At 36.2% G+C, this 24,136-nt stretch overlaps 2 protein-coding genes across 2 annotated transcripts in view; both read left to right on the top strand.

Annotated features, from left to right (window-relative positions):
• Window positions 1–24,136, top strand: part of LOC125835507 (OVARIAN TUMOR DOMAIN-containing deubiquitinating enzyme 11-like) — a 233,184-nt gene that overhangs the window by 114,235 nt on the left and 94,813 nt on the right. The window lies entirely within an intron of this gene.
• On the top strand, window positions 8,206–10,517 carry LOC125835435 (cytochrome P450 72A397-like). Its single transcript, XM_049514563.1, has 5 exons — window positions 8,206–8,575; window positions 8,658–8,878; window positions 8,960–9,210; window positions 9,291–9,675; window positions 9,854–10,517. Exons 1-5 carry the CDS (start codon window positions 8,305–8,307, stop codon window positions 10,277–10,279), a joined length of 1,554 nt encoding a protein of 517 aa, XP_049370520.1. The 5' UTR covers window positions 8,206–8,304; the 3' UTR covers window positions 10,280–10,517.

The raw sequence follows: 24,136 nt of genomic DNA, 5'->3' as shown, positions 1-24,136 counted from the left end.
TCAGTGAGAGGTGGAGAGATACAAGGCAAGACTTGTAGCTAAAGGCTATATGCAAAGGCATGTCATCAATTATGAAAAAGTTTATACATCGATTGTCTGCATGGAGACGTCCCATCTGGTGATCTCTTTGACGGTGTATATAAAGTAAGAAATTTGTATTCTTGAATAGATATTTTAATGATAAAGTCTATGTTGAGCACTTATTGATCTTGTTCATCAAGAATCACTGATGAAGAAAATTTTATATGGATTGAAGTAAGATCCACGAGCGTGGAATAGTCACATCAATAAGTATTTTCAAGAAAATGGTTTTACTCGTTGTCTTCATGAATATGTTGTTTACATTAAAGTTCATACTAACAAAGATATTTTGTTTGTTTACCTTTATGTTGATGATCTTATTCTGAGAGATAACAATTCAATTTGTATAAAGCTTTCAAAAAAGTTATATTCCTTGAGTTCGAGATAACGGACATAGGACTCATGCCATATTACTTTGGCCCAGAAGTCAAGCAAATAGAGGAATACATCTTCATATCTCAAGAAAGTCATACAAAGAAGATTTTGAAGAAGTTTAACATGTTTGATTGAAACTCTGTGAACACCTCAATAGAAAGTGGAATAAAATTGTCAAAGTTTTATGATGGTAAAGAGGTAGACTCCACTTTTTTCAAAAGTCTCATGGAAAGTTTGAGGTACTTGACATGTACAAAATCAGGTTTACTCTTTGTAGTTGGAATAGTAAGTCATTTCATGGAAGCTCCTCCCTCCACTCGCTAGAAGTCGCTAGAAGAATTTTTTGTTATTTAAAAGGTACGATCGACCTTGGCTATTTTATTCTTCTTCTAATGATTTAACCTTTAGGATATTGAGATAATGATTATGTGGGAGATGTTGATGATAGAAAAGACACATCTTGTTTTGTGTTTTTTTTCTTTGGTGATTGTGTTATTTCTTGAAGTTCAAAGAAACAATTAGTTATTACTCCCTCGAGCGGTAAAGCTGAATATGTGGCGATAACATCATGTACATGTCATACTATTTGATTGACGAGATTAATTGTTGAAGGAGCACAATTTTACGTAAATTGAAGCCTCAATGATTTGCGTTGACGATAAATCTGCTCAAACACTTGCCAAGAATTCAATGTATCATTATTGAAGTAAGGATATAGACACAAGGTAACACTTTATCATAGAATACATTGTCAAGAAAAATGTAGAACTCAAAAATGTGAAATCTCACGATCAAGTTATAGATATCTTTACAAAGTCTCTCAAGTTTGAAAGACATTCATAGATTGAGATAAATTCTTGAAATGAAAAGGAACAAAATCAAATTAAGAAAAAAATTTGTGGAATTGAAAAAAAATGAATAAAAGAAAAAGAAAAATGGAAACAAGTTCCCACGACATGTTGCCACAAACAAGCTATCACAACAAATTAACAAAGGTCATTACATGTTTTTTAGTCTTTCGCTTCAATTCAAACACTCCAAGTAGAGAGAGCAAAACAGAGCGGTGAGTAATCCAAAAGTTATTTAGTAGTCTGTGAGAAAACAGTGTGAGTTAATCTTATAGTGAGTTGTTGAGCTAAAGGTACAAGCTGATGTAACCCGAGTTAGTTAACTACAGTAAAAGTAGTTAGAAAGTGGTTATAAGTGAGTTAGGTTGTTAGTATGTTAGGCATGTATGTGAAGATGATCAATCTTATAAATACCCCATGTATTATACTTGTTATAAAAGTCAGTGAGATGGAATATAATCAGAATTGTGTTTTTTTGTTCATTGTCTTCTTCATCTCGAGCTAGGACTCATTCATCTAAAAGCTTCCAATAGCTCCAACTATGGAGCTTAACATGGTATCAGAGCTTCGATCAACAACTCACTGAAGGTTGGAATCGTCGACATGGCCTCGATTCAACAAAACTCAGTGTGATGAGAAGAATTAGATCTAAGGTGATTCAACAATGGCAATAGAAGATGGATCTGGTGCTTCTACAGGATCCGGTGCTCCTACAACCCACAACAATGGGAGGATTGAAATAGATCACAATCATAGATTATTTCTTCATCCAAACGACACTCTAGGTAGTGCTCTTGTTTTGCTTCAACTAACTGGATCTGAAAACTATACATTATGGAGTAGATTTATGGCATTAGGAAAAAGCAAGCTAGGATTTGTAGATAGTAGGATTACTAAGGATAAATTCAATGCATCTCTACATAAACAGTGGGAAAAAGTGAATGTTGTGGTTCTGTCATGGATTATGAATGATGTTAGAAAGGACCTGTTAAGCAACATAATCTACGCATCGAATGCACACAAAGTATGGCTTGACTTAAAGGAAAGATTTGACACTGTGAATAGATCTAGAGTGTTCTATCTACACAGAGAAATACACAGGGAACTCTATCTGTTTCTGAGTATTTTTCTAGATTATGCCATGTCCAAGTTGTAATTGCCCCGAGTCATGCAATTACTCTCATTATCATGATTACCAAATATATTTATTGTTTCTAATGGAACTAAATGAGACATATGCTCAGTGAAGAAGTCACATCCTCATAATGAATCTAGTTCCAACTCTTAACAGAGCACACTCCATGATAAAAAATCATGAAAGTCAAAGGTCGTTAGCCAGTTCATCTCAAGTTAATCATGTCTCTGAATCCTCAGAAGTAGCTGGTTTCTTCAGTCACAAACGTTGATCTAACTCCGGGGTGAGGAGTAACACTGGGAAATGAGTGATAATAGGGTCAAGTAGTGGATATGGTAATGGTGGTATGAGCTCTGGAAACAACTTCTCAGGTGGTAGTAGTTGAAGTCATAATAGTAACTCTAGCTCAGGTGGAAATTACTCTGGTAGGATATCTTTTCGAAACAACTTCAGACCACCAAAGAAAAATTCACTAGTGTGTGACTTTTGTAGCTATAATGGTCATACTAAGGAGAACTGCTACAAACTAATTGGATATCCTCCAAATTGGCATAAACCAAAGAAGAAAGGGGGACCTCAGTTTGCCAACCAGGTAAGCAGCTATGCAGAACAGGGCTATGATATGGATTTTGACAAGCCTAGTACCTACAGTCAGGGAAGCTCCTCTCATTCTCAGCAGATCCTCTTAATGTTGAACAAATATCATGAGGATAAAGCTCCCACTCAAACTACCAATGCAGGTATAATGCAAAACGTAACTACTAATACTGTAGGTGCTAGTTGGATAGTGGATTCAGGAGCATCCAATCACATGACATCTAATCTTAAGTTGTTGCATAACTGTCATGAGGTGTCAAGATCTGAGATGAACAAGTTCACCTACCTACATGGCTTGTCTCTCATAAATGATGTTCAAGAATCTTAACTAATCACTCTATCTCAAATTTTTTAGTCCTACTTGACATCAATATTAATCTATTGTCTGTCTCCAAACTAACTAAGGAATTGCAATGCTCTTTGGCATTTTCCCCTAACTTTTGCATCTTCTAGGATCTCTCTACTGACATGGTGAAGGTGATTGGTAGAGAAGATCAATGACTATACATTCTCTAGAGTAATATTGTAGAACCAACTTCTTCTTCTTGTTCACTGAATAAGTGTGTCAACACAGTTCAACTGTCTAATTCCAGTATATTGTGGCACAGAAGATTGGGTCATACCCCTTTTGAAGTCATTATAAAACATGAGATTCTAAGTCATGTCAAATGTGAAGGTCAAATGTTCCATGTATGCCCTTTGGCAAAACACACCAAACTACATTTTCCTATTAGTTTGTCCAAGTCTAAGTTTATTTTTGAATTAGTGCATTGTGATATTTGAGGTCCATATAGAGTTCCTACTCACAATAGCAAGAGGTTCTTTATCACAGTTGTGGATGAGTTTTCTAGTTCACTTGGTTGTTTCTGATACAGTCCAAGTCTGAAGTCATTGTTGTACTAAGAAGCTTTCTTATTAGAATAAAAAATCTTTTTTCCACTTCTGTCAAAATGCTGAGAACTAACAATAGTTGTGAATTTTTCAGTACTGCATTTCAAACTCTCATGTCTACTCTTGGTATATCCCATCAGAGTTCATGTGTCTACACTACACCACAGCATGGAGTAGTAGAGAGGAAACATAACCATCTTAGGGATAACTAGATCACTCATATTCCAGGCTGTTATTCCTTTAAAATTTTGGGGTGAGTGTGTCACCACTGCTGTGCACATTTTGAATAGAACTCCATTTAAGCTTCTCAACTTTCTATCCCCTTATGAACTGTTGTATAAACAACCACCTGATCTGACTTAGCTCAAAGTCTTTGGGTGCCTAGGTTATGTTTCCAACCCAAAATCATCAGATAAGTTTGCTATTAGAGCTATTCCTGGTGTTTTCATGTGTTACTCATCAACTTAAAAGGGGTATAAACTCTATGACATCCACACAAGATCATTCTTCATTAGCAGAAATGTTGTCTTTGAAGAGTCTATATTCTCTTTCATTCATGCAAAGTCCTTTGGTACTCTTCTATTTCCTGTCCTAGATCTCTTTGATCTACTTTCTTTGTCTCAACCTCCATCCTCCAGTACCTCAATTCAGGAGGAGCATTCTCCAAATGCTCCCTCAGAACCCCAGTTCATTCTCATGTATCCCATCTTGTGCCACCTCATGTAATTGAGCCGAGAAAGTCCACCAGACTCAAACACTCTCCAGCCTAGATGAATGACTTTATACTCCAGAAAACACCCATCTCCAACACTTGTTCTTATCCTCTATCATCTTATATATCTTACTCCAACTTCTCTCCACCCTATCAACTTTCCTTGACACCATATTCACATATCTTAGAACCCTCTCATTTTCAACAAGCTTCCAAAAACCTATCTTAGATCCAAGCCATGAAGCTATAAATAACTGCTTTTGAGGACAACAACACATTGTCTATTGTGGACCTTCCTGCTGGTAAGTCACCTATTGGTTGCAAATGGATATATAGGGTGAAGTACAAAGCATCAGGTGAGGTGGAGAGGTACAAAGCTCGACTGGAATCCAAGGGGTTCAGTCAAAAGCCTGGGTTGGATTACTCTGAAACTTTTTCTCATGTTGCTAAAATGATCACTTCAGGTTACTTGTTGCTCTTGCAGCCTCCAAGAAGTGGTTCATCTATCAAATGTATATTCACAATGCCTTTCTCAATGGTGACCTCTTGGAGAAAGTGTACATGCAAGTTCCTGAAGGGTTTGCTAGACAAGGGGAGCCTAAGAAGGTCTACAAACTTCACAAATCACTATATGGGTTGAAGCAAGCCCCAAGACAGTGGAACAAAAAGTTGACTGATGCTCTAATTCAAATGGGCTTCACTCAAAGTCATTATGACTACTCACTCTTCACCAAAAAGGAAGAAGGGAACTTGGTGTTCATTCTAGTCTATGTAGATGACCTCTTGGTCACTGGAAACAATCAGACTCAAATCAATTAGGCAAGGCAATATTTGCAACATCAGTTCAAGATGAAAGACCTTGGGGAACTTAAGTTTTTCTGGGAATTGAAGTGTCCAAGTCACATTAAGGAATAGTAATGTATCAAAAAAAAGTATGTTATGGAGTTAGTGTCAGAAGTTGGGCTGAGTGGAGTAAAACCAACCAACACTCCACTTGAAGTGAATCAAAAATTAACATCTGCAGAATATAATAGAATAATATCAAATGGAGGAACAAATGATGATAGTGTACTGAGGGATCCTGCTGCATATCAGAGATTAGTGGGAAGGTTACTATACCTCACAATGACCAGGCCTGATATAGCATTTGTAGTTCAAGTGCTAAGTCAATATATGCATTGCCCAAAGAAATCACACATGGAAGCTGCCCTAAGAGTGGTAAGATACATCAAAGGTACACCTGGTTTGGGACTATTCATGCCTGCTGAGAGCACTAATCAACTAACCTTCTACTGAGTAGAGTGCATGCTTGGAAACCAGAAGATCTGGGTACCTTGTAAGATTTGGAGGAGCTTTGATTTCTTGGAAGGCAAAGAAATAAGAAACTATATCTCGAAGATCAGCAGAGGCTGAGTTCAGAAGCATGGCTACCTACACTGCTGAACTTACATGGCTGATAGGATTATTCCAAGAACTAGGAGTACATGTTCAACAACCCATAGACCTAATGTGTGACAACAAAGCTGCAATCAGCATTGTTGTAAACCCTATATTTCATGAAAGAACAAAACATATTGACATTAGCTGCCATTTTGTAAGAGAAAGAATCAACCAAGGAATGATCAGAACTGGCCATGTGTCTACTACTGAACAACTAGCCAATATAGTCACGAAAGGACTTGGAAGAGCTCAACATGAATACTTAATGGAAAAGCTGAGGTTAAGAGACTTGTTCAAGCCATCAGCTTGAGGAGGAGTGTTGAGCTGAAAGCACAAGCTGATGTAACCAGAGTTAGGAGTTAGTTTACTACAGGAAAAGTAGTTAGAAAGGGGTTATAAGTGAGTTAGGTTGTTAGTATGTTAGGCATGTATGTGAAGATGATCAATCTTATAAATACCCTATGTATTATACTTGTTATAAAAGTCAGTGAGATGGAGTAGAATCAGAATTGTGTTTTTCTGTTCATTGTCTTCTTCGTCTCGAGCTAAGACTCACTCGTCTTGAAGCTTCCAATAGCTCCAACTATGGAGTTTAACATGAGTTGTATGAAATAAAAAGTGTTGTTCTTTTTAAAAGAATAGCTGTCTTTTGTCACTATCAAATTGTAATCAATGTATCAGATATTATGTATACCCCGTTATAATATTGGTGTCGTTCTAAATCTCTTATTATTACTATTTAGCGTGAATGTTATCCTGGATGAGATTTTCATTTTCCGAATAATGGAGTGGAGCCTAGGTTAACGGTTAGAAGTGGCTAAGCCAATATAGTAGAACGGTAGACCGTAGGAGGAAATTCGGCATGCAAAATGGAGAAGTTGTCGGAGATGGCTTTGAAGATGTAATGGAGCTAACACTACAACTATTGTGTTACTCTTAGGAAGGATTCATATAGATTTGCAGACCTATTTGGCACATGAAGTACCAACCTAGTATTCAACGCCTGTATTTTCAAATTAAATATCTTTTCAATGTAAAAATTGCACCGGATAATAAGTTTTTACCGAATATATTTTTTATCTAAGTAAGCCATATATTCGATATTAAAGCAGTAGAGAAGTCATGCTCGATATTTATTTGAGATGTTTTCATTAGTGGATAGTGACAATATGAACAAGCATATGGTATTGCCTATGTACAGTCGATAAAATTGAAATGATATAGAATGAAAAAATTAGCATGACCCTATGCAAAGATATTCTTTATATGTTGCATTGTTCTCTGATTGAACATATGAAGTGTGTTTCGGGAATTTATTTGTTTGATTTCTTTTTCCTAGTTGCCTGACAAGGGACTTTGAATGATCTTGAATACTTGTTGTCTATAATAGTTATCTAATATGCTTATTCGAGGGCTAGGAAAGTTTTTATATTTTGAGTATATATATATATATATATATATATATATATATAATAGATATGTTTTTGTGCGTGTTTTAGAGCTTTCTAAGTATTTTATTATCGGTTGAAAAATGGTCATTTGAGCTTAATTGTGAATTTCAATGTGCAGGGAGCATTTGAGATGAAAGGAAGCAAATTGTGATTGCTTTGACGAGTTTAAACTTAAAATGAGGAAATCCCTTAATCAGGCTGCCAGTCAGTTTGGATTACTGATACACATTGTTTGATAATATATGTATTATATTATGTTATATTATATCGTATTTAATTATTTTAATAAATACAATTTTGTTACATAATATTACACATAATTTTTTTTAAAGATAAACCTTTGAGAAAAGAAGGGAATGAGGTAAAGATCTTGTAAAAAGGTAGGGTAAAAATTACCTTTGAGAAAAGAAGGGAATGAGGTAAAGATCTTGTAAAAAGGTAGGGTAAAAAAATAAAATATGATTATTAAATAATACTTCCTCCGACTAAAAAAGAAAATATGTTATTTTTTAAAAATGAATGGACTAAATAAAGATAAAATGAAAAAAAATAACAATGCGACCACACCAATACGATATTACACAAAATAAGCCTTTTTTTATTATTATTAAATAATAAATTTTAAATAAGTATTAATTATATTTAAAGGAAGGTAAAAAGGGTCCAAACAAGCGGAAGTGTGTAATTGAGATTCTTTAGAGATATCCTACCCCTTTATAATAAACACAAAAGCCCAAGGCCAAGGGACAGAAACTTGAGAGGCAGCAATCAAACATGGGTATTGCAGTTTTCATTGCTTTGGCCGTATGTTTGCCTTTCAGTTTTTGGTGCCTAAAATTGCTCTACTTTGTATGGTGGCGTCCCAAAACAGTAGAAAATGAACTGCGGCAGCAAGGAATATATGGGCGTCCCTATAGATTTCTATTTGGAAATCTAAAGGAGATGATAGAGATGAATAAAATAGCCAAGTCTAAACCCATGCCATTGCACCACGATTTCACACCTCGACTTAATCCATTGTTCTATGAACTGGCCACCACTTACAGTAATTATTCTTACTAATTTCCATCCTTGTAACATTTTTTTTTTAATTTGAACACTGATTGTGGAGTGGTTATTATTTGCAGAGAAACTTTACTTGTTTTGGCTAGGACCGATACCTCGATTAACCATTTTGGATCCCAAGTTAATTAAGGAAGTACTGTCAAACAAATCGGGTGAGTTCAGAAAACCAAACATCAGTGCTTTCCTGAAGCTATTTGTAACGGGGCTGGGGACTTACGATGGTGAAAAATGGGCCAAACACAGAAAAATTCTTAATCCGGCTTTCCACATGGAAAAATTGAAGGTATTTACTAGTATTAGTTTTCTGGCTTATAATAATTAAGTGATTTATTATTATTATATATAATTGTTGGTGTTTGCACAGGTGATGTTGGGATTATTTGTTAACTGTACCGATGACATGATAAGCAGATGGGACAAGCTAACTGGTTCAACGGGTGGTTCTTGTGAATTAGATATTTCTCAAGAATTTCATAATTTAACTGGAGATATGCTATCGAAAGCAGCCTTCGGTAGCAATTTTGAAGAAGGGAAGTTGGTATTTTCACTTCTGAGAGAGCAATGTGAACTAATTTTCACTGCAAAGCTTGCTATTAATGTCTTCCCATGGTTAAGGTACTTGTAATTAACTAATGCCTTCGTTTTCCTTGCATCTCCACCATGGATCTTAACAATTGATGATGTATGTAAAATAGGTTTGTGCCAACGAAAACTAATAGGAGAAGATTGTACATCTATAACACAGTTCGTAGTTCGCTAAAAGCAATAATTGAGAAACGAGAGAAAGAGGTACAATCTGGAAAATCACACAATGAAGATCTGTTGGGTTTGCTAATGAAATCTAATCAGGAAGAACAGCAAGGGAATAAGAACTCGAACAAAGGAATGAGTACAGAGGATATGATAGAAGAGTGCAACTCTTTCTATTTTGCTGGTCAAGAGACTACTGCAACTTTGTTAACATGGACTGCAATTGTCTTGACTATGCATCCAGATTGGCAAGAGAAAGCCAGGAAAGAAGTTCTTGAAGTCATTGGAAAAGATGAGCCTAAGTTTGATCAACTCAACCATCTAAAGATTGTAAGAAGATACTATGTTTTCATATACTTTGGAATTTTTACATTTGAGTATCGTGGTCAAAACCATGTTTAATTATAACAAGTAGAATCACGACCCACCCCATAAACTTCAAATTCTAGATCTACACAAAAGGGTGATTTGAATTCTATTAATTAATTAATTTGTGCTATATATGTAGGTAACTATGATCTTGCACGAGGTTCTGAGGTTATATCCATCAGGTTCTCTTGTTAGAGAAACAAACAAAAAGACAAAGCTTGGAGAGTATACAATCCCAGCAGGTGCGCAACTTTTAGTGCCTCTACAAACAATCCATCGCGATACAGAGGCATGGGGAGAAGATGCTCTAATTTTCAATCCAGAAAGGTTTTCAGAAGGGGTATCAAAAGCATCAAAGGACCTGATGTACTTTCCGTTTGGTTGGGGTTCTCGGATATGCCTTGGAATGAATGTTTCCATGATTCAAGGGAAGCTTGTTTTGGCTAAAATCTTACAGAACTACTCCTTTGAGCTTTCCCCCTCCTATGCTCATGGTCCAACAATGCCAGCTCTTGTTCTACAACCACAATATGGTGCTCCTATGATCCTTCGAAAGCTATCATGATATTCCTCACCCTAACATGAATCAATAAATCACTTCATTCTCTGTTTCCTATTGTTCTGAACTTTTCTTCATTAAATTTAGCAGAGTATTATAAGGATTTGATGTTTTTACACCAATCTCAAGTTCACATCATTACATGATATGCTTAAATTACATGTTTGTTTTCAGAATCTGTGTTGAATCTTATTTGCTAAATCTGAGGCAAAATGGGTTAATGAAGTGACTAATTTAGTTTTTTGAGTGTTTTTTGTTTTAACAAGGCTTATTAGTTTGCTTCTCGCACGACAGTATACCTTGCTATTGATTCTCTTAAAAAAAAAATTAAGGAAAATATTTTTTAAAACTCTATTTCATCCTTAAATTAAAATATATTTTTTTTACCCCATATCCGATCCTTTTCATCCAAAAAAATTAATATTAAATTCTAGTATTTTTAAAATTTCTAATATTTGTTTATTCCTACCCCTAAACCAGCCCCCCTCCTCCCAAACGAAAAAAAAGTTAAAAAATTATTTTCAAATTTTAAGATTCTTTTTACCTCATCCAACCCCTACCACCCCTCTCCCTAAAAAAAAAAAAAAAATTGTTTTACAAAAATATTTCAAATTTTTAAAATTTCATTTTTTTACCCCATCCAATACCCTAATCCACGCCCCCTCCCCCCCCCCCCCAAATCAATTTTTCTTTTTTAAATTGTTTATGAAAAACCAGCCACCACCTCCCCCGACAACCACCCTCATCAAAATTTGTTTTTTAAAAAAATTATTTTTGAAAACTATTTCAAATTTTTTTTAAAAATCATTTTTACGTCACCCGTCATCCCTCCCCCCACCCAGCCACCACCGTCAAAAGTTTTTTTAAAAAAAATAAATCATTTTTATGCCAGCCCCCTTCCTATCACCCCACCCCACCCCCGCGCCACACCCTTCAAAAAAAACTTAAAAAATTGTTTTTGATAAATATTTCAAATTAAAAAAGAAAAAGTTCTTAGTATGCCCACCTCCCCCACCTCCCTGCCATATCCGACAATTTTTTTAAAAAAAATAAAATTATTTTTGAAATGTATTTCAAATATTTAAGATTTCTATTTTTATGCCACTCCTACTCATTTTGGAACGGTCGTCAGGGTCGTGTCCTAGTTCGGGTGTCAGGGTTGGGTACTTGATCGATTATCGGGGTTTATTTTTGGGTCAGAAATTATTTTCTAGTCTCAAACCAAAAATAAAAGATATTTTTCATTCACCAACCAAACATTAAAAATATATTTTCTACTCACCAATCAAACATGAGAAAATAAATTAGAAATCCACTTGTTTTTCAAGAAAACATTTTTCATGAAAAATATTTTCTTTCATACCAAACACACCCCAAGGGTATGAAGAAAAATGTTTTCCATCGAATGAAGGATTAAGTTGATTATGTTTTCTATGTCATTTTGGTTTCATTCTTAAATACAGTATAGTAGCATCATATGGGATGTACTGGTTCTTATATGTATTCTCTCTTATGGTGCATGTACACATTCCCTGTTGAGTTCGTACTGGACTCCTTTCTTCCTTGCATTTCCAAAATTTTCAAGTTTTAGCAAAAAAAAATCATTCGACAGATAACCACGGTCCATGCGCTAACAGACACTTTAAGTGTTAATACCTTTTTAAAGTGGAAATGAGAATTTTGTACCCGTTCTTTGAAACTTCGACAAGATTTTTCTGTTTTATATCTTTTGAAATTAAATTAAATGATTTCTTGATTTTCTTGAAAAAAAAAAATGTTGCGATTCTATGTTATTTTCAAGATTTTGCGAAAGTTGTTAAAAGTATTGAGACTTTGGACATTTTCATATATTCTCAACAACTCTTTACTCTTTTTTTTCAACATTTCCTATAAAACAACATCAACTAATAAGAAACAATTTTCATAGCATATAGTCGATATTAGATCGGTTCAAAGTCAAATACTATTAAAGTGCACCCAATATGCTCCTATTAGATTCACTAGAATATGAAAGTAACTGATCACCATCCATAAGAGAAATAGTAGTGTGAGAATATTATAGCTAAAAGAATACCAATTGGCATACAAGAATACATGTGAAACTTAAGAAGCAGATAAAAAATATATTTCTATTGAAAGAAATGAACACCATTAGATGAAATAACAACTTGAACACCAAGAAAAATAATGAAGTTCACCAAAGTATTTCATGGCTAACTGATGGAAAGGAAGCTAATGAACTGATCTAAGCAAAAGTGAATGACTACAATTACAAATAAGTGATAAAAGACCTGCTGGTCTATAATGAATATAAAGGGGATATTGGTAAGAGAAATTGGTAACCTAGTACAATACTATGAGTTCTATAAGTACATGGACAATGAGTCTTAATATTTTGTTTTGAAGATGTTAAATCTTACTCAAATTTAAATGGAAGTTGTTGAAATTATCTTCATAAGCAGTCATTGTTAAAGTTCAAAGATTCAAAGTTTGAAAATCAAATTTTCTTAAATAAGCACTATTATGAGTGGGTATTGTTGCAAAAAATCAGTTACATATTGAAGAGCCTGAATATGAAATTTTGGGTGATTTGGTGTAGATTTGAGGTGTTTTTGAATGAATTTGGTGCTTGGATTCAAGGAAGCCAATGAAGTCAGTTTTTTTTTTTTTATAATATTTTATATGGTATATAAATACCTACTGTAATTTTGCATGTTATTGTATATCAAGTGTATATAATACTCCTATTGTATATCAAGTTTTTAATTATTTAATAAAAAATATATATTAAAAAGTCTTGTATATTGGCGTATATGGTATGTATAAAGTTGTATACCAAATTGTTTTTTGGACTAAAGATTTATAATGTAAGTTTTGGACTCTATTTTTACAGCTAGATAATGAAAAGCTCATTACGGGGCCCATATTACAGTCATTTGTACGTATTTAATTAGTTTTTCAAAAAACAATTTATCATCAATATTTTTGAAAATACAAAGTAAATGATAATAGAAATCACATTCTATAATAAAATATTTTTCTCAAACAGTAACATATAACTTATATAAGTTGCATTAATTATTAATACAATATCATATGCTCCAATGCTTATTATAGCATCATGTCAAATACATACACGGTATTTGAATTGAAAAATTAATTAAATGATTTTTTTTCTATTTTATTTAAATATTATTCAAGGGAATAGATTATTAGAATTATAAGCGTCAATATATTGGCAATTTTATAAGGGGAACTTTCACATATAGCCACTCAAAAATAGTCTAATTACTCTTCATAGCTATAGTTTGATAATTACAATTCGTAGCTACATGTTATATGGAGGAGAGAGGCGAGAGAGAGGGGGCAAAGAGTGGAGAAAGGTGAATTGTATATGTCTATAGGTTAGATAATTGTATATTATACATATGTATTTGTATATATGGCAAGAGAGATTGGGAGAGGGAGGAGAGAGGCGAGCGAGATTGGGAGAGGGAGGAGAGAGGCGAGCGAGATTAGGAGAGGGAGGAGAGAGGCGAGAGAGAGAGGGCAGAGAGGGGGAGAGAGGTGAATTGTATATGTATATATGTTAGATAATTGTATATTATACATATGCAATTGTATATATAGCAAGCGAGATTGGGAGAGGGAGGAGAGAGGTTAGCGAGATTGCGAGAGAGAGGAGAGAGGCGAGCGAGAGAGGGCGGAGAGTGGGAGAGAGGTGAATTGTATATGTATATAGGTTAGATAATTGTATATTATACATATGTATTTGTATATTTTGACGAATTATACATATACAAACATGACTAATTATACAAACTCGAAGTCAGCCCGCGTAATTAATGTATAATGTTAGTCGTGAGTGGTAATTATAGCAAACTATAGCTATGATGACTAATTAAGTAGTATAAGTTTGCTTAACCGCGTAATTTTCCCTACATTTAAACTCGTTTTATAGGTGTTTAACTGATAAAAATAACGATTTAATTGATGAAATAAGAATGAATTGTATCATTCTTTACGAATTAATAAATGATGAGAAAAGAATTACGGTTTTATATGTCTTTCTTATATACGTCATGATTAGGAAAACAATTTAGTATAGTAAGCAAATAATTTTTTCTAAAGTGATTCGTATACCTGAAGAAGAAATTTATTACCTCAAATAAAGAGAATCAAAAGTTATTAACAAAAATTAATTTAATGTATATTACAGTAATTTAACATGAGGTAGTTAACATTATAATTTATATAACTTGTATAAGAAGATTTTAAATGATGATAAAATGATTAATAAATATGTGTCTCTGTAAATTTTTCTTATATATATATATAATTCGTATTATGTGAAGTTTTTAGATAATAGAGTGTAACGATCTGTTCCCGTCGTTATAGAAAAGCCAACGGGGGAAAATTTGGGGTCGAAAACATTTTCGTAGTATTTGAATTTTCCCAACCTTGTCCAGATTTGGACGAAATCAGAGTCATCGAGGTGTAGGGAAATTTGGTAACAATCGGGTAAAGTATTTATGATTTTGATTACATGAGTAGTTAGATAACTCATTAAGGAATCCATATGACTTTATGGAATTGAATCCAGGTGAGTAGAACTCCCGGAATCGATCTTAGCGTAAAGGGTATTTATTGAGCGTCGTAGGTTAGAGGTGTGTTGTGAAACGGAAATTTTGGAATTCTTGAAATAACTCTCTGCCTCGAGAATGCCGCTTTAGCGCTGGGTTTTGCCGCTTTGGCAGGGTGGTGGCCACTGTGGCTGGCCCGATGCGAATTAATGTCGTTAATAAACTCCTAAACGACCTCATTATGCACTTTTCGATTTTTTGAGCTAAGGAACGACTCACAGGCGACTCATACTCATTTTTCACCATTTTTTAGGCTAAAGGTAAGCTTTTCATTCCCAGAATCCATTTTTTGATTTGTAGAGCGTAATAAAATGGGTGAATATTGATAGGGGGAAGGTTTTGTTATAGATTCTATGGTGGAAACAACCCTAATTTGGATAATTGGGATCATGAGTTTGATCTAGGGTTCATAGAATTGTTAGTAATCTGGGTAATTAAAGATTATTTATTGATTCCCGTATTATATTGATTGTTTGTAGACCAAGAACAAGCGAAACGAATACGGAAAGGGAAGGATCAAGTTTCTTAGGTTTTCAAGCTTGTTTCGAGGTAGGTGATGGTTATGATTCTATGATTGTGTGATGTATGCTTGTTCTTGCTTCATTATGATACTTGTATATGTATGAATGTTGCAATGTTGATCACACTTGTTGTAAATGAGATAGAGAATTGATGAATGCCATGAACTCATGACTTAAATATATGATCTGGATGATATACTTGTTATTGTGGTGTGTGAATGAGATCGATTGCCACGTTTCGGCATAACTAACTTGGATTGGCTGCCATGTTCTGGCATAACTATGGGATCGGTTGCCACATTTTGGCATAAATATGGGATCGATTGCCACGTTCTGTCATGCTAACTGTTTGGGTTTGGGTTCCATGAGAGGACCAATGATTTGACATAAAATGTGAAGTTGCTCGTTGTTCGTAAATGTTGATAATATTTTATATGTTGATATATATGGATGTGATTATAATGTTGTTTGACTTGTTTATGTTGCACCAGTGGGATAGCCACGTGATCCTACCAGTACACTGTGGTTGTGTACTGATTCTGCACTTGCTCTTATTTTTGTTGAGTACAGGGCATCTTCAAGCGGCTATTGACAGACATCGCTTGGAAGATCAATGATCGTTCGAATTCAAGGGTGAGCCAATTCTTCCGGGCTGCCATGGGTTCTCTTTCGTCTATGTCCACCATTTCCAGACTTAGATATTTGTTTTAGTTAGTTCATTTGTATGGGGTTGTATCCCTTCTTGTTTAGACTTGGTTCATTGTTAGATGTTTTGGTACATTGACTTTCAGGTTCTAGGTTATTCTTCCGCATTGTTAGTTATTATTGTTAGACTTTTGTTAGAGTTTATGGGAACTCTATTTTTATTTCCTTAGTGTTTCATTTAAATGCCTTAGTTTTTAGATTATTAGCTTGGTTTGGGTTGTAGTAATGGTTTTCCCACCGGAGTGTTAGTGTGGGTGCCAATTACGACTGTCACTCCCCGAGCTACCCCCAAGACGCGAACACGGGATCCCAAGTTAACCCTGCTGCCATGATCATGAGCATACTAAAGATAATAAACTGATGCGGAAACTAAATCATAAATAAACTGAAAAGATGGGGAATACCCATATACTATAACTGAATATATCAAATCTGAGAGTTTAATACAAAAGAAATATCAAACTCAAAATACTAAGCTGAATCTAACTATGTCTGAAATAAGCCTCTAAACTGACTAGAAATGTTGGGACATGCCCCAACTAGATCTAGCAAAACTGAAACTAAAGACTAAAAGCGATAAAGATAAACATGTCACTAGTCCTCGAAGAATGAGGACTCACCACTGATGCTGCTGAACTGAAGATCAGGAATAGATCTAAGCGTGATCTGGATGCTGAGAACCTGAACCTACATCACGAGAAGATGTAGCGCACGTATGCGTCATCAGTACTTGAAAGATACTGAGCATGCAAGATAGAGTAAAGATGAAATAACATATAACTGAACAAAGCAATAAAGCAATGAAATAATCTGAACATGATATATATACTGAAAATATTGAATACTGAGCTAACTGAATGCAATGACCAAATTTATAACATGCTGAGACTGAATACTGACTGTACTGAAATATGGTCAATGCAATAGAGTCTGACTGAACTGTGGGAGCTACTACTAACCGACATAAAACCACATGAACTAAATGTGGAGTCTGATGTATACGCCCCATCGAGAGGACCCAATATACCCTGCCAGAGGTATAGAGGCATACTGGCGTGATCACTAAACTGATGTTGCCCACATAGGGGACTTACACCTACGTGGCTCGTAGTTCTGGGACTATATGGGTACGCTGAACCCTAGTCCAACTCGGTATTATGCTACTCTCAATGAATTAAGTGGTTAACTAGTTATGACTGAATTTCTGTAAATACTGGATAGCTCGAAACTGAACATGCAAACTGAGAATGCAACAACTAATCTGATAATGACGCATTCATAAACTGAGGCATGTAAAACTAAATACTGAAATATCTGACCTAGCATGTGTAATTCAAGAACTAAAAAAATACATAGCTAGGGTTCTGAAATATATGCGATAAACTGAGCAATAACATGTTAATCTGATTTGGAACATTTAAATAACTAATTCGTGATGATCTGCTGTAATTCTAGAAACCCTAGGTCTATTCATAATAAGGGAATCAAGAAACTGACTGAATTCTAGGGACCTAATGGGTGAAAGGAACCACTAGTGAAATCCCATATACCTGGTGACGAATTCCACGAAAAAATCTTTCGATTTCGGGGTTGGAACTGAAGAAACCTCGCTGCGTTCTTGAACTAGGGTTCTTGACCTTTTTCTCCTTCTTGATTCTAATTTTCTAAGTTTTGATTAATGATTTTGTCTAAGGTAAGTTCTAATTATGTTTCTAGGTTTAAACTGACTAAAACCTCATGATTTAGGGTCAAAAAGAAGTATCTTAGGGGTTAAAAGAAATAGAAAAAGACCAAAAGACCCCTGACTTAGCTGTTGTCGGAGTGACTGACGGACTGGACTGACGGGCCGTCATTCAATCGACAGTCCGTCGATTGGATCCGTAGGTCGAGTCTGCCCGACAGGGCTTCACTAAAACAAGCGTAACTCTTTACTCGGAGGTCGGAATTTATCAAACTCAGTGGCGTTGGAAAGATAATTCAATTATCTATCGAACCATAGGTCATGGGACACATAATTCATTTTGTGATAAGAGTTATGACCATCTGAAGTTGACCTATCAATAATTTTCAGCTAACTGGTTGTTGACCCTCATCTACGGTCTGACCTACGGACGGTGGATCGATTGACGGTCCGTGCTGGTCGACCGTAGTTTGTGTCAGAGGCTGGGTAAGGGAAGTCTCGATCCACGGACACAGACCACGGACCGTGGTCTGATCTACGGACCGTGGGTCTGTCCTTGAGTCGGGACTTAGCCAAATTTTCTGACTGAGTTGTGGGAAAGTTTTCTGTCACGAACCACAAACCTGCACGACGGACCGTGAGTCCATCTACGGTCCGTGGATGGTGTCCGTGAGTGCCACCTGTAACACCAGAAATCTAAAATCTTTATTTTCGGATACGGGGTGTTACATTATTTCCCCCTTGGGACCATTCGTCCTCGAATGAAGACTAATCTAGCTGAAATAGAGGGAGAGGGCTGCAATCCCTACCACTAAACACTGAGAACTGAATTTCTAACTGAACTGAGTTCCAAGAACATGCAAATACACTGAAAATGCAAGTACAAACTGAAGGAACATGATTCTAAGACTGAATTTTCGATTGAATGACTGAAAAACTTAAGAGGAAATATTACGTCAAGCTGGAATGGAATCGGAAGGAAAGAGGTGAGGATACTTGGACTTCATGGCTGCTTCTGCTTCCCAAGTAGCTCCCTCTACAGACTGACTTCTCCACAAAACCTTGACTGAAGCGACTTCTTTATTTCTCAACCTTCTAACCTGACGATCGAGAATCTCAACTGGTACGTCCTCATATGAAAGGCTATTTTTCACGGCCATACTCTCTAATGGTACTATGGATGCTGGATCACTCACACACTTCTTCAAAAGAGAAATGTGAAAGACTAGATGTACTGCTGCTAAGTCTGCTGGCAACTCTAACTTATAAGCCACTTTACCAATCCTTTTCAAGATCCGGTAAGGGCCTACATATCTGGGACTGAGCTTCCCTTTCTTGCCAAATCTCATCACCCTCTTCATGGGTGACACTTTCAGGAAAACCCAATCATCAACTTGGAACTCTAGTTCCCTTCTTCTCACATCTGCATAAGACTTCTGGCGACTCTGAGCAGTCTTAAATCTATCTCTAATGAGTTGCACTTTCTCCATAGCATCAAAGACCGAATCTGGTTGTAACGACCCGGAAAATGATAGAGTGAAACTAGAGCCTCACATGTGAGTTTGGAGTCGAGAACTTAATGAAATGGTTATAATTGAATTTGACCCAAAAAGTTCTTAAAATGTGCTTCGAAAGTTATCGGAAACTTGTTTAGCTGTATAAAAAAAGATCCGTTTCATTTTTCGAAAATCCGACTTCATATTCTTGTTTAGGGGGTCAAATTGACTGGGAAATGGGTCTAACCCAAATTTTAGAGCAACCGTATCAAAATCCGAAATTTCCAAGTGAAGCCTTTTTCGAGGGTCTACTTTGGAGGGTCATGTCTCCTAGCACACAAATAATTGGGTGGCCCATAGCATATCCATGGAAAGCCCTTTGAGTTAGCTACCTAACGCACTTCGTTTCACCTAATTCGGAGTTCGGACGAAGAAGTTATGCCCATTTTCGTAAAATCTGTCCGGCAGGAAATGCAAATTTCCAGTGACCGAAATTACTGTTCACCCGCCTCATATTTTTTCTAAGTGTTGGACCATTTTTTTTCCAAAGGACATATATTATTTCCTAGAAATTATAAAACCCTTTTGACCAAAATTCTTCCATTTAAATCACTCCAATTAGGAAGAAAAAAGAAACCCTCCCTCTCTAAAAAAAAAACTCTCTCAAAACCCCATGGAAGCTCAAGGTGAAAGATGGAGCTAGGGTGGATGGTGGCTGCTGATTTCTTCTCTTATTTCGTTTGGTTCTTGAAGAATAAGGTATGGGGACTCTTCATCTTTGATTCCTTCTTCAATCAAAGAGTCAATCCAAAAGATTTCACAAGTTGTTCAAAAACTCAAAATCCTAATTTTGAATTCTAACATGGGTTCTTGCATTAAATGTTTTTTATGATGATTTATGTTATTATTGATGGTTTTAAGAAAGGAAATTCCATGAACCCATGTCTTTGCAAATTTCCAAAAGTTGGCTTATGAAGTGGGGTTATTGTTTATGATTGAATGATGATAGAATTATGCTTAAATTGAGTTGAATAATTGATTTCTATTATTATCTATGTTTATCTATTGTGAATTATTGGAGAGTTGAGGAATGGTGATTGTGGCTTTGGAAAATGGTAAGTTCGCCTAACTTCATTGTTAATGTAGAATTGATATAGAATTTTGATAGATTGATGTGTGATCCACTTATGGTGGAGGTGTCTACTTATGGAATGTATTATGATTGAGGCCATGAAGGGCATTATATGAGTGTTATTGTATTGTTATATTATTATATATGAATGAGGCTATATGTAAAGTCCTATATGAAGTTATATGTGAAGGTATGATGTGAATGAGTTTTATGTGAAGCTATATGTGAAGGTATGATGTGAATGAGTTTTATGTGAAGCTATATGTGGAGGTATGATGTGAATGAGTTTTATGTGAAGCTATATGTGAAGGTATGATGTGAATGAGTTTTATGTGATCTTGTGATGATCCTATGTAAAGTGGATAGCATTGTGAGTTAAAGTATGATTTCTCATGATGTATATGTGAAATGATGTTGGATTATGAAGTATCCTTAAATGAAAATGTTGTGACTTGGTTGGTAGACTAAAGTGTCCCTCCTTGTTACTTAAAGTCTTGAATGCATGAATGTGTGAAGTGGGCTAGAACTAAGAAATGGTGCCCTTTCTATAAATGCTAAAAGAGGAATTCTAGGCCAAGACTTGAATCGGCAAAACTAAGAAATGGTGCCCTTTCATAAGTCTAGCTTTCCTAAGTAAATGTAAAACCATGAAATCGCTAGACCTAATGGTGGTAGCCCTTCTCATGTGTGAAATGATGAACCTTGGATCGGTAGGCCTAAGGCACCCTTCTAGGGGGATTTAATGAGCTATCCTTATGAACCTTGATTGGCCATGACTAAGAAATGGGGCCTTTCTTGGGAAGAGGTACTATGAGTTGGTTGAACTAGAAAAGGAACCTTCTCTAAGTACATATGTGATTGAATACTCTATGGGAAACAAGGCTAGCACCGAGTGGATGTGGTTAGGAAGGTGGCCTAGTTGAGTATGAGATTAGGCATAATGAACTTCCTTGGACATCCCCTAAACCATGTGCCTACATGGGTTGCTTACTAGTTCTACCTTTGGCAAGTAGAACAACCTCCACGGAGTAGGATAGACTCTGGATTCCATACCTAGCTAGTATGGTCTATGTCGGTTATGTCTATTCCCATCATGTGGGATGTGCACTCTAGTTATTGGATAGGTTCTACAACGTGTAGGTAGTAGTATGGGATGCTATCTACACATGGCACGAGTAGGCTTTGAAGATACTAAAGTGAGTTCCCTAAGTCTAACGACTATTATGTGAAAGTCCCCTTATGTGCTTGAATGTCTCCAAAAATGGTTTCTTAAAGAATGTTGGTCTATTGATGTTATGTTGTAAAGGAAATGTCCTTATCTAAGGTAATCTTGGGGAACACTTAAGTGTGCTTGAAGAGGTTGTATGGGCGGTCACTTCTTGTCTCACTCAAGTGTGTCTTAAGGTTATATTAGGTAGAGGTCCTATGGTAATGAAATGACATGTGTTCTTTTAAAGTTAAGCATGGATTGTATATGGACATATGTTGAGTATATGTATGGTTGGCTATGGTCTTATATGTTAATGTTGACTTGTATTATGTCTCTTGTACTTGTGAAGTGAAGGTTTTATCAAATTGATATGAAAGCATTTATTCTTTGAAAATGTCCTTTTTGACATGTTTTTTGCATGGTCTCCATACTTAGTACTTAATTGTGCTAACCCCTTTCTTTCCCTTTTTTGAACTATAGTGTAGGGATTTGGAGAAGATGACATGTCATGGGTTTGATAGGTTTCTAAGTGTTGAAGATGAAGACTTGGTGAGTCCTCATAGATTCGAGGACAATACCCAATACGTTCTTTTATGTCTTTTAGTATTGTTTAAGTTGTGTACGGGATTAGTCCCGAAATTTGTACTCTAAAGTATTAGATGGTTTTGAGACATCATGTACAAAGTCTAGAAAGTCTTCCGCTTGCTATTATTTTTTTTATGCAATGTTTTCTTGGTAAAGAAAGTTTTAAATTCCTTATGATTTTAGTGTCTATGCGATGAATGAATGCTAAGAGGCTTGTATTAGACCTCTTCGAGGTCGAGTACGCCGGTTACGACTAGGGGGTGCTCTCGGGTCGTGACACTGGTCCTATCAAGACTGCTTCACCTACTTCAAACCAACCAACTGGAGATCTACATCTACGCCCATACAATGCCTCATAAGGGGCCATCTGAATGCTGGAATGGTAACTATTGTTGTAGGCGAACTCAATCAGAGGAAGGTGATCATCCCAACTACCCTTGAAGTCGATCACATCAACCTGTCCTCTAAAGTCTAAATGGTATGCTCTGCCTGACTATTCGTTTGTCGATGAAATGTTGTGCTAAGGTTAACCTGAGTACCAACTCCCTTCTGAAATGACTTCCAGAAATGAGAGGTAAACTGAGGATCTCTATCTGAGATGATAGACAAAGGAACCCCATGCAACCTCACAATCTCATTAATGTAAAGCTTGGCGTAATCCTCCGCCGAATCTGTAGTCTTGACCGCCAAAAAGCGAGAAGACTTAGTAACCCTATCAACAATCACCCAAATGGATTAATGTTGTCTGCGAGTACGAGGTAAACCTGTGATGAGGTCCATGTTGATCACTTCCCACTTCCAAGTAAGAATGTCAATCTCTTGAGTCATACCTCATGGTTTCTGATGTTCTACCTTGACTTGCTGGCAATTGGGGCACTTAGCCACAAAATCTGCTATATCTCTTTTCATACCATTCCACCAATAGACTTCCCGCAGATCACGGTACATCTTAGTGGCGCATGGATGAATAGAATATCTGGAATTGTGGGCTTCTGCGAGAATATATTGTCTCAATTCACCCACATCAGGAACAGACAATCTACCTTGATAGCGAAGTACACCATCTCCCCCTTGGGAGAAAACCTCCACTCTCTGATTGTGGACTGCACCCTTAAGTTCAAGCAAGATTGGATCACTATCTTGCTTTTCCTTAACCTCTACTACCAAAGAAGATTCTGTCATATTCTGAATCGTTACACCACCATCTGATATGCTCATAAGACGAACTCCTAGGCGAGCAAGCCTGTGGACATCCTTTGCTAGCTCTCTCATTTCTTCCTCAACATGTGCTACACTACCCATGAATAATCTGCTAAGAGCATCTGCTACTACATTCGCCTTACCCGAATGGTAATGCACACTCATATCATAATCTTTGAGAAACTCAAGCCACCTTCTCTGGCGAAGATTCAACTCTTTCTGGGTGAATACATACTGAAGGCTCTTATGGTCTGTGAACACATCTACATGAATACCATACAAGTAGTGTCTCCAAATCTTGAGTGCAAACACCACTGCTGCTAGCTCGAGGTCATGAGTTGGGTAGTTCTTCTCATGCACCTTAAGCTGTCTAGAAGCATAAGCTATAACCTTACCTCGATGCATCAACACACAACCTAGGCTGACTCTGGATGCATCACAATAGATCACATAACCATCTGAACCCTCTGGTAGAGTCAAGACAGGAGCTGCAGTCAACCAAGTTTTCAATTCTGCGAAGCTTTTCTCACAATCATCTGATCACTGAAACTTGACCATCTTCTGAGTCAACCTAGTCAATGGTGAGGCTATGGATGAAAATCCTTCCACAAACCTTCTGCAATAACCTGCTAGACCTAAGAAACTTCTGATATCTGTAGCAGAGGTAGGTCTAGGCCATTGTTTCACTTC

Source organism: Solanum verrucosum, unplaced genomic scaffold (assembly GCF_900185275.1).
Source record: "Solanum verrucosum unplaced genomic scaffold, falcon-dt-bn FXZP01000040.1, whole genome shotgun sequence".
NCBI classification, from domain to species: domain Eukaryota; kingdom Viridiplantae; phylum Streptophyta; class Magnoliopsida; order Solanales; family Solanaceae; genus Solanum; species Solanum verrucosum.
Note: the sequence above shows the minus strand (reverse complement) of the source record. Positions and strands in the feature narration are given on the sequence as shown.

Coding starts and splice junctions, on each gene's coding strand:
- LOC125835435 (XM_049514563.1), top strand. CDS start 8,305: ATGGGTATTGCAGTTTTCATTGCTTTGGCCGTATGTTTGCCTTTCAGT. Junction 8,879..8,959: donor TCCACATGGAAAAATTGAAG/GTATTTACTAGT, acceptor GTGTTTGCACAG/GTGATGTTGGGATTATTTGT. Junction 9,211..9,290: donor AATGTCTTCCCATGGTTAAG/GTACTTGTAATT, acceptor TATGTAAAATAG/GTTTGTGCCAACGAAAACTA.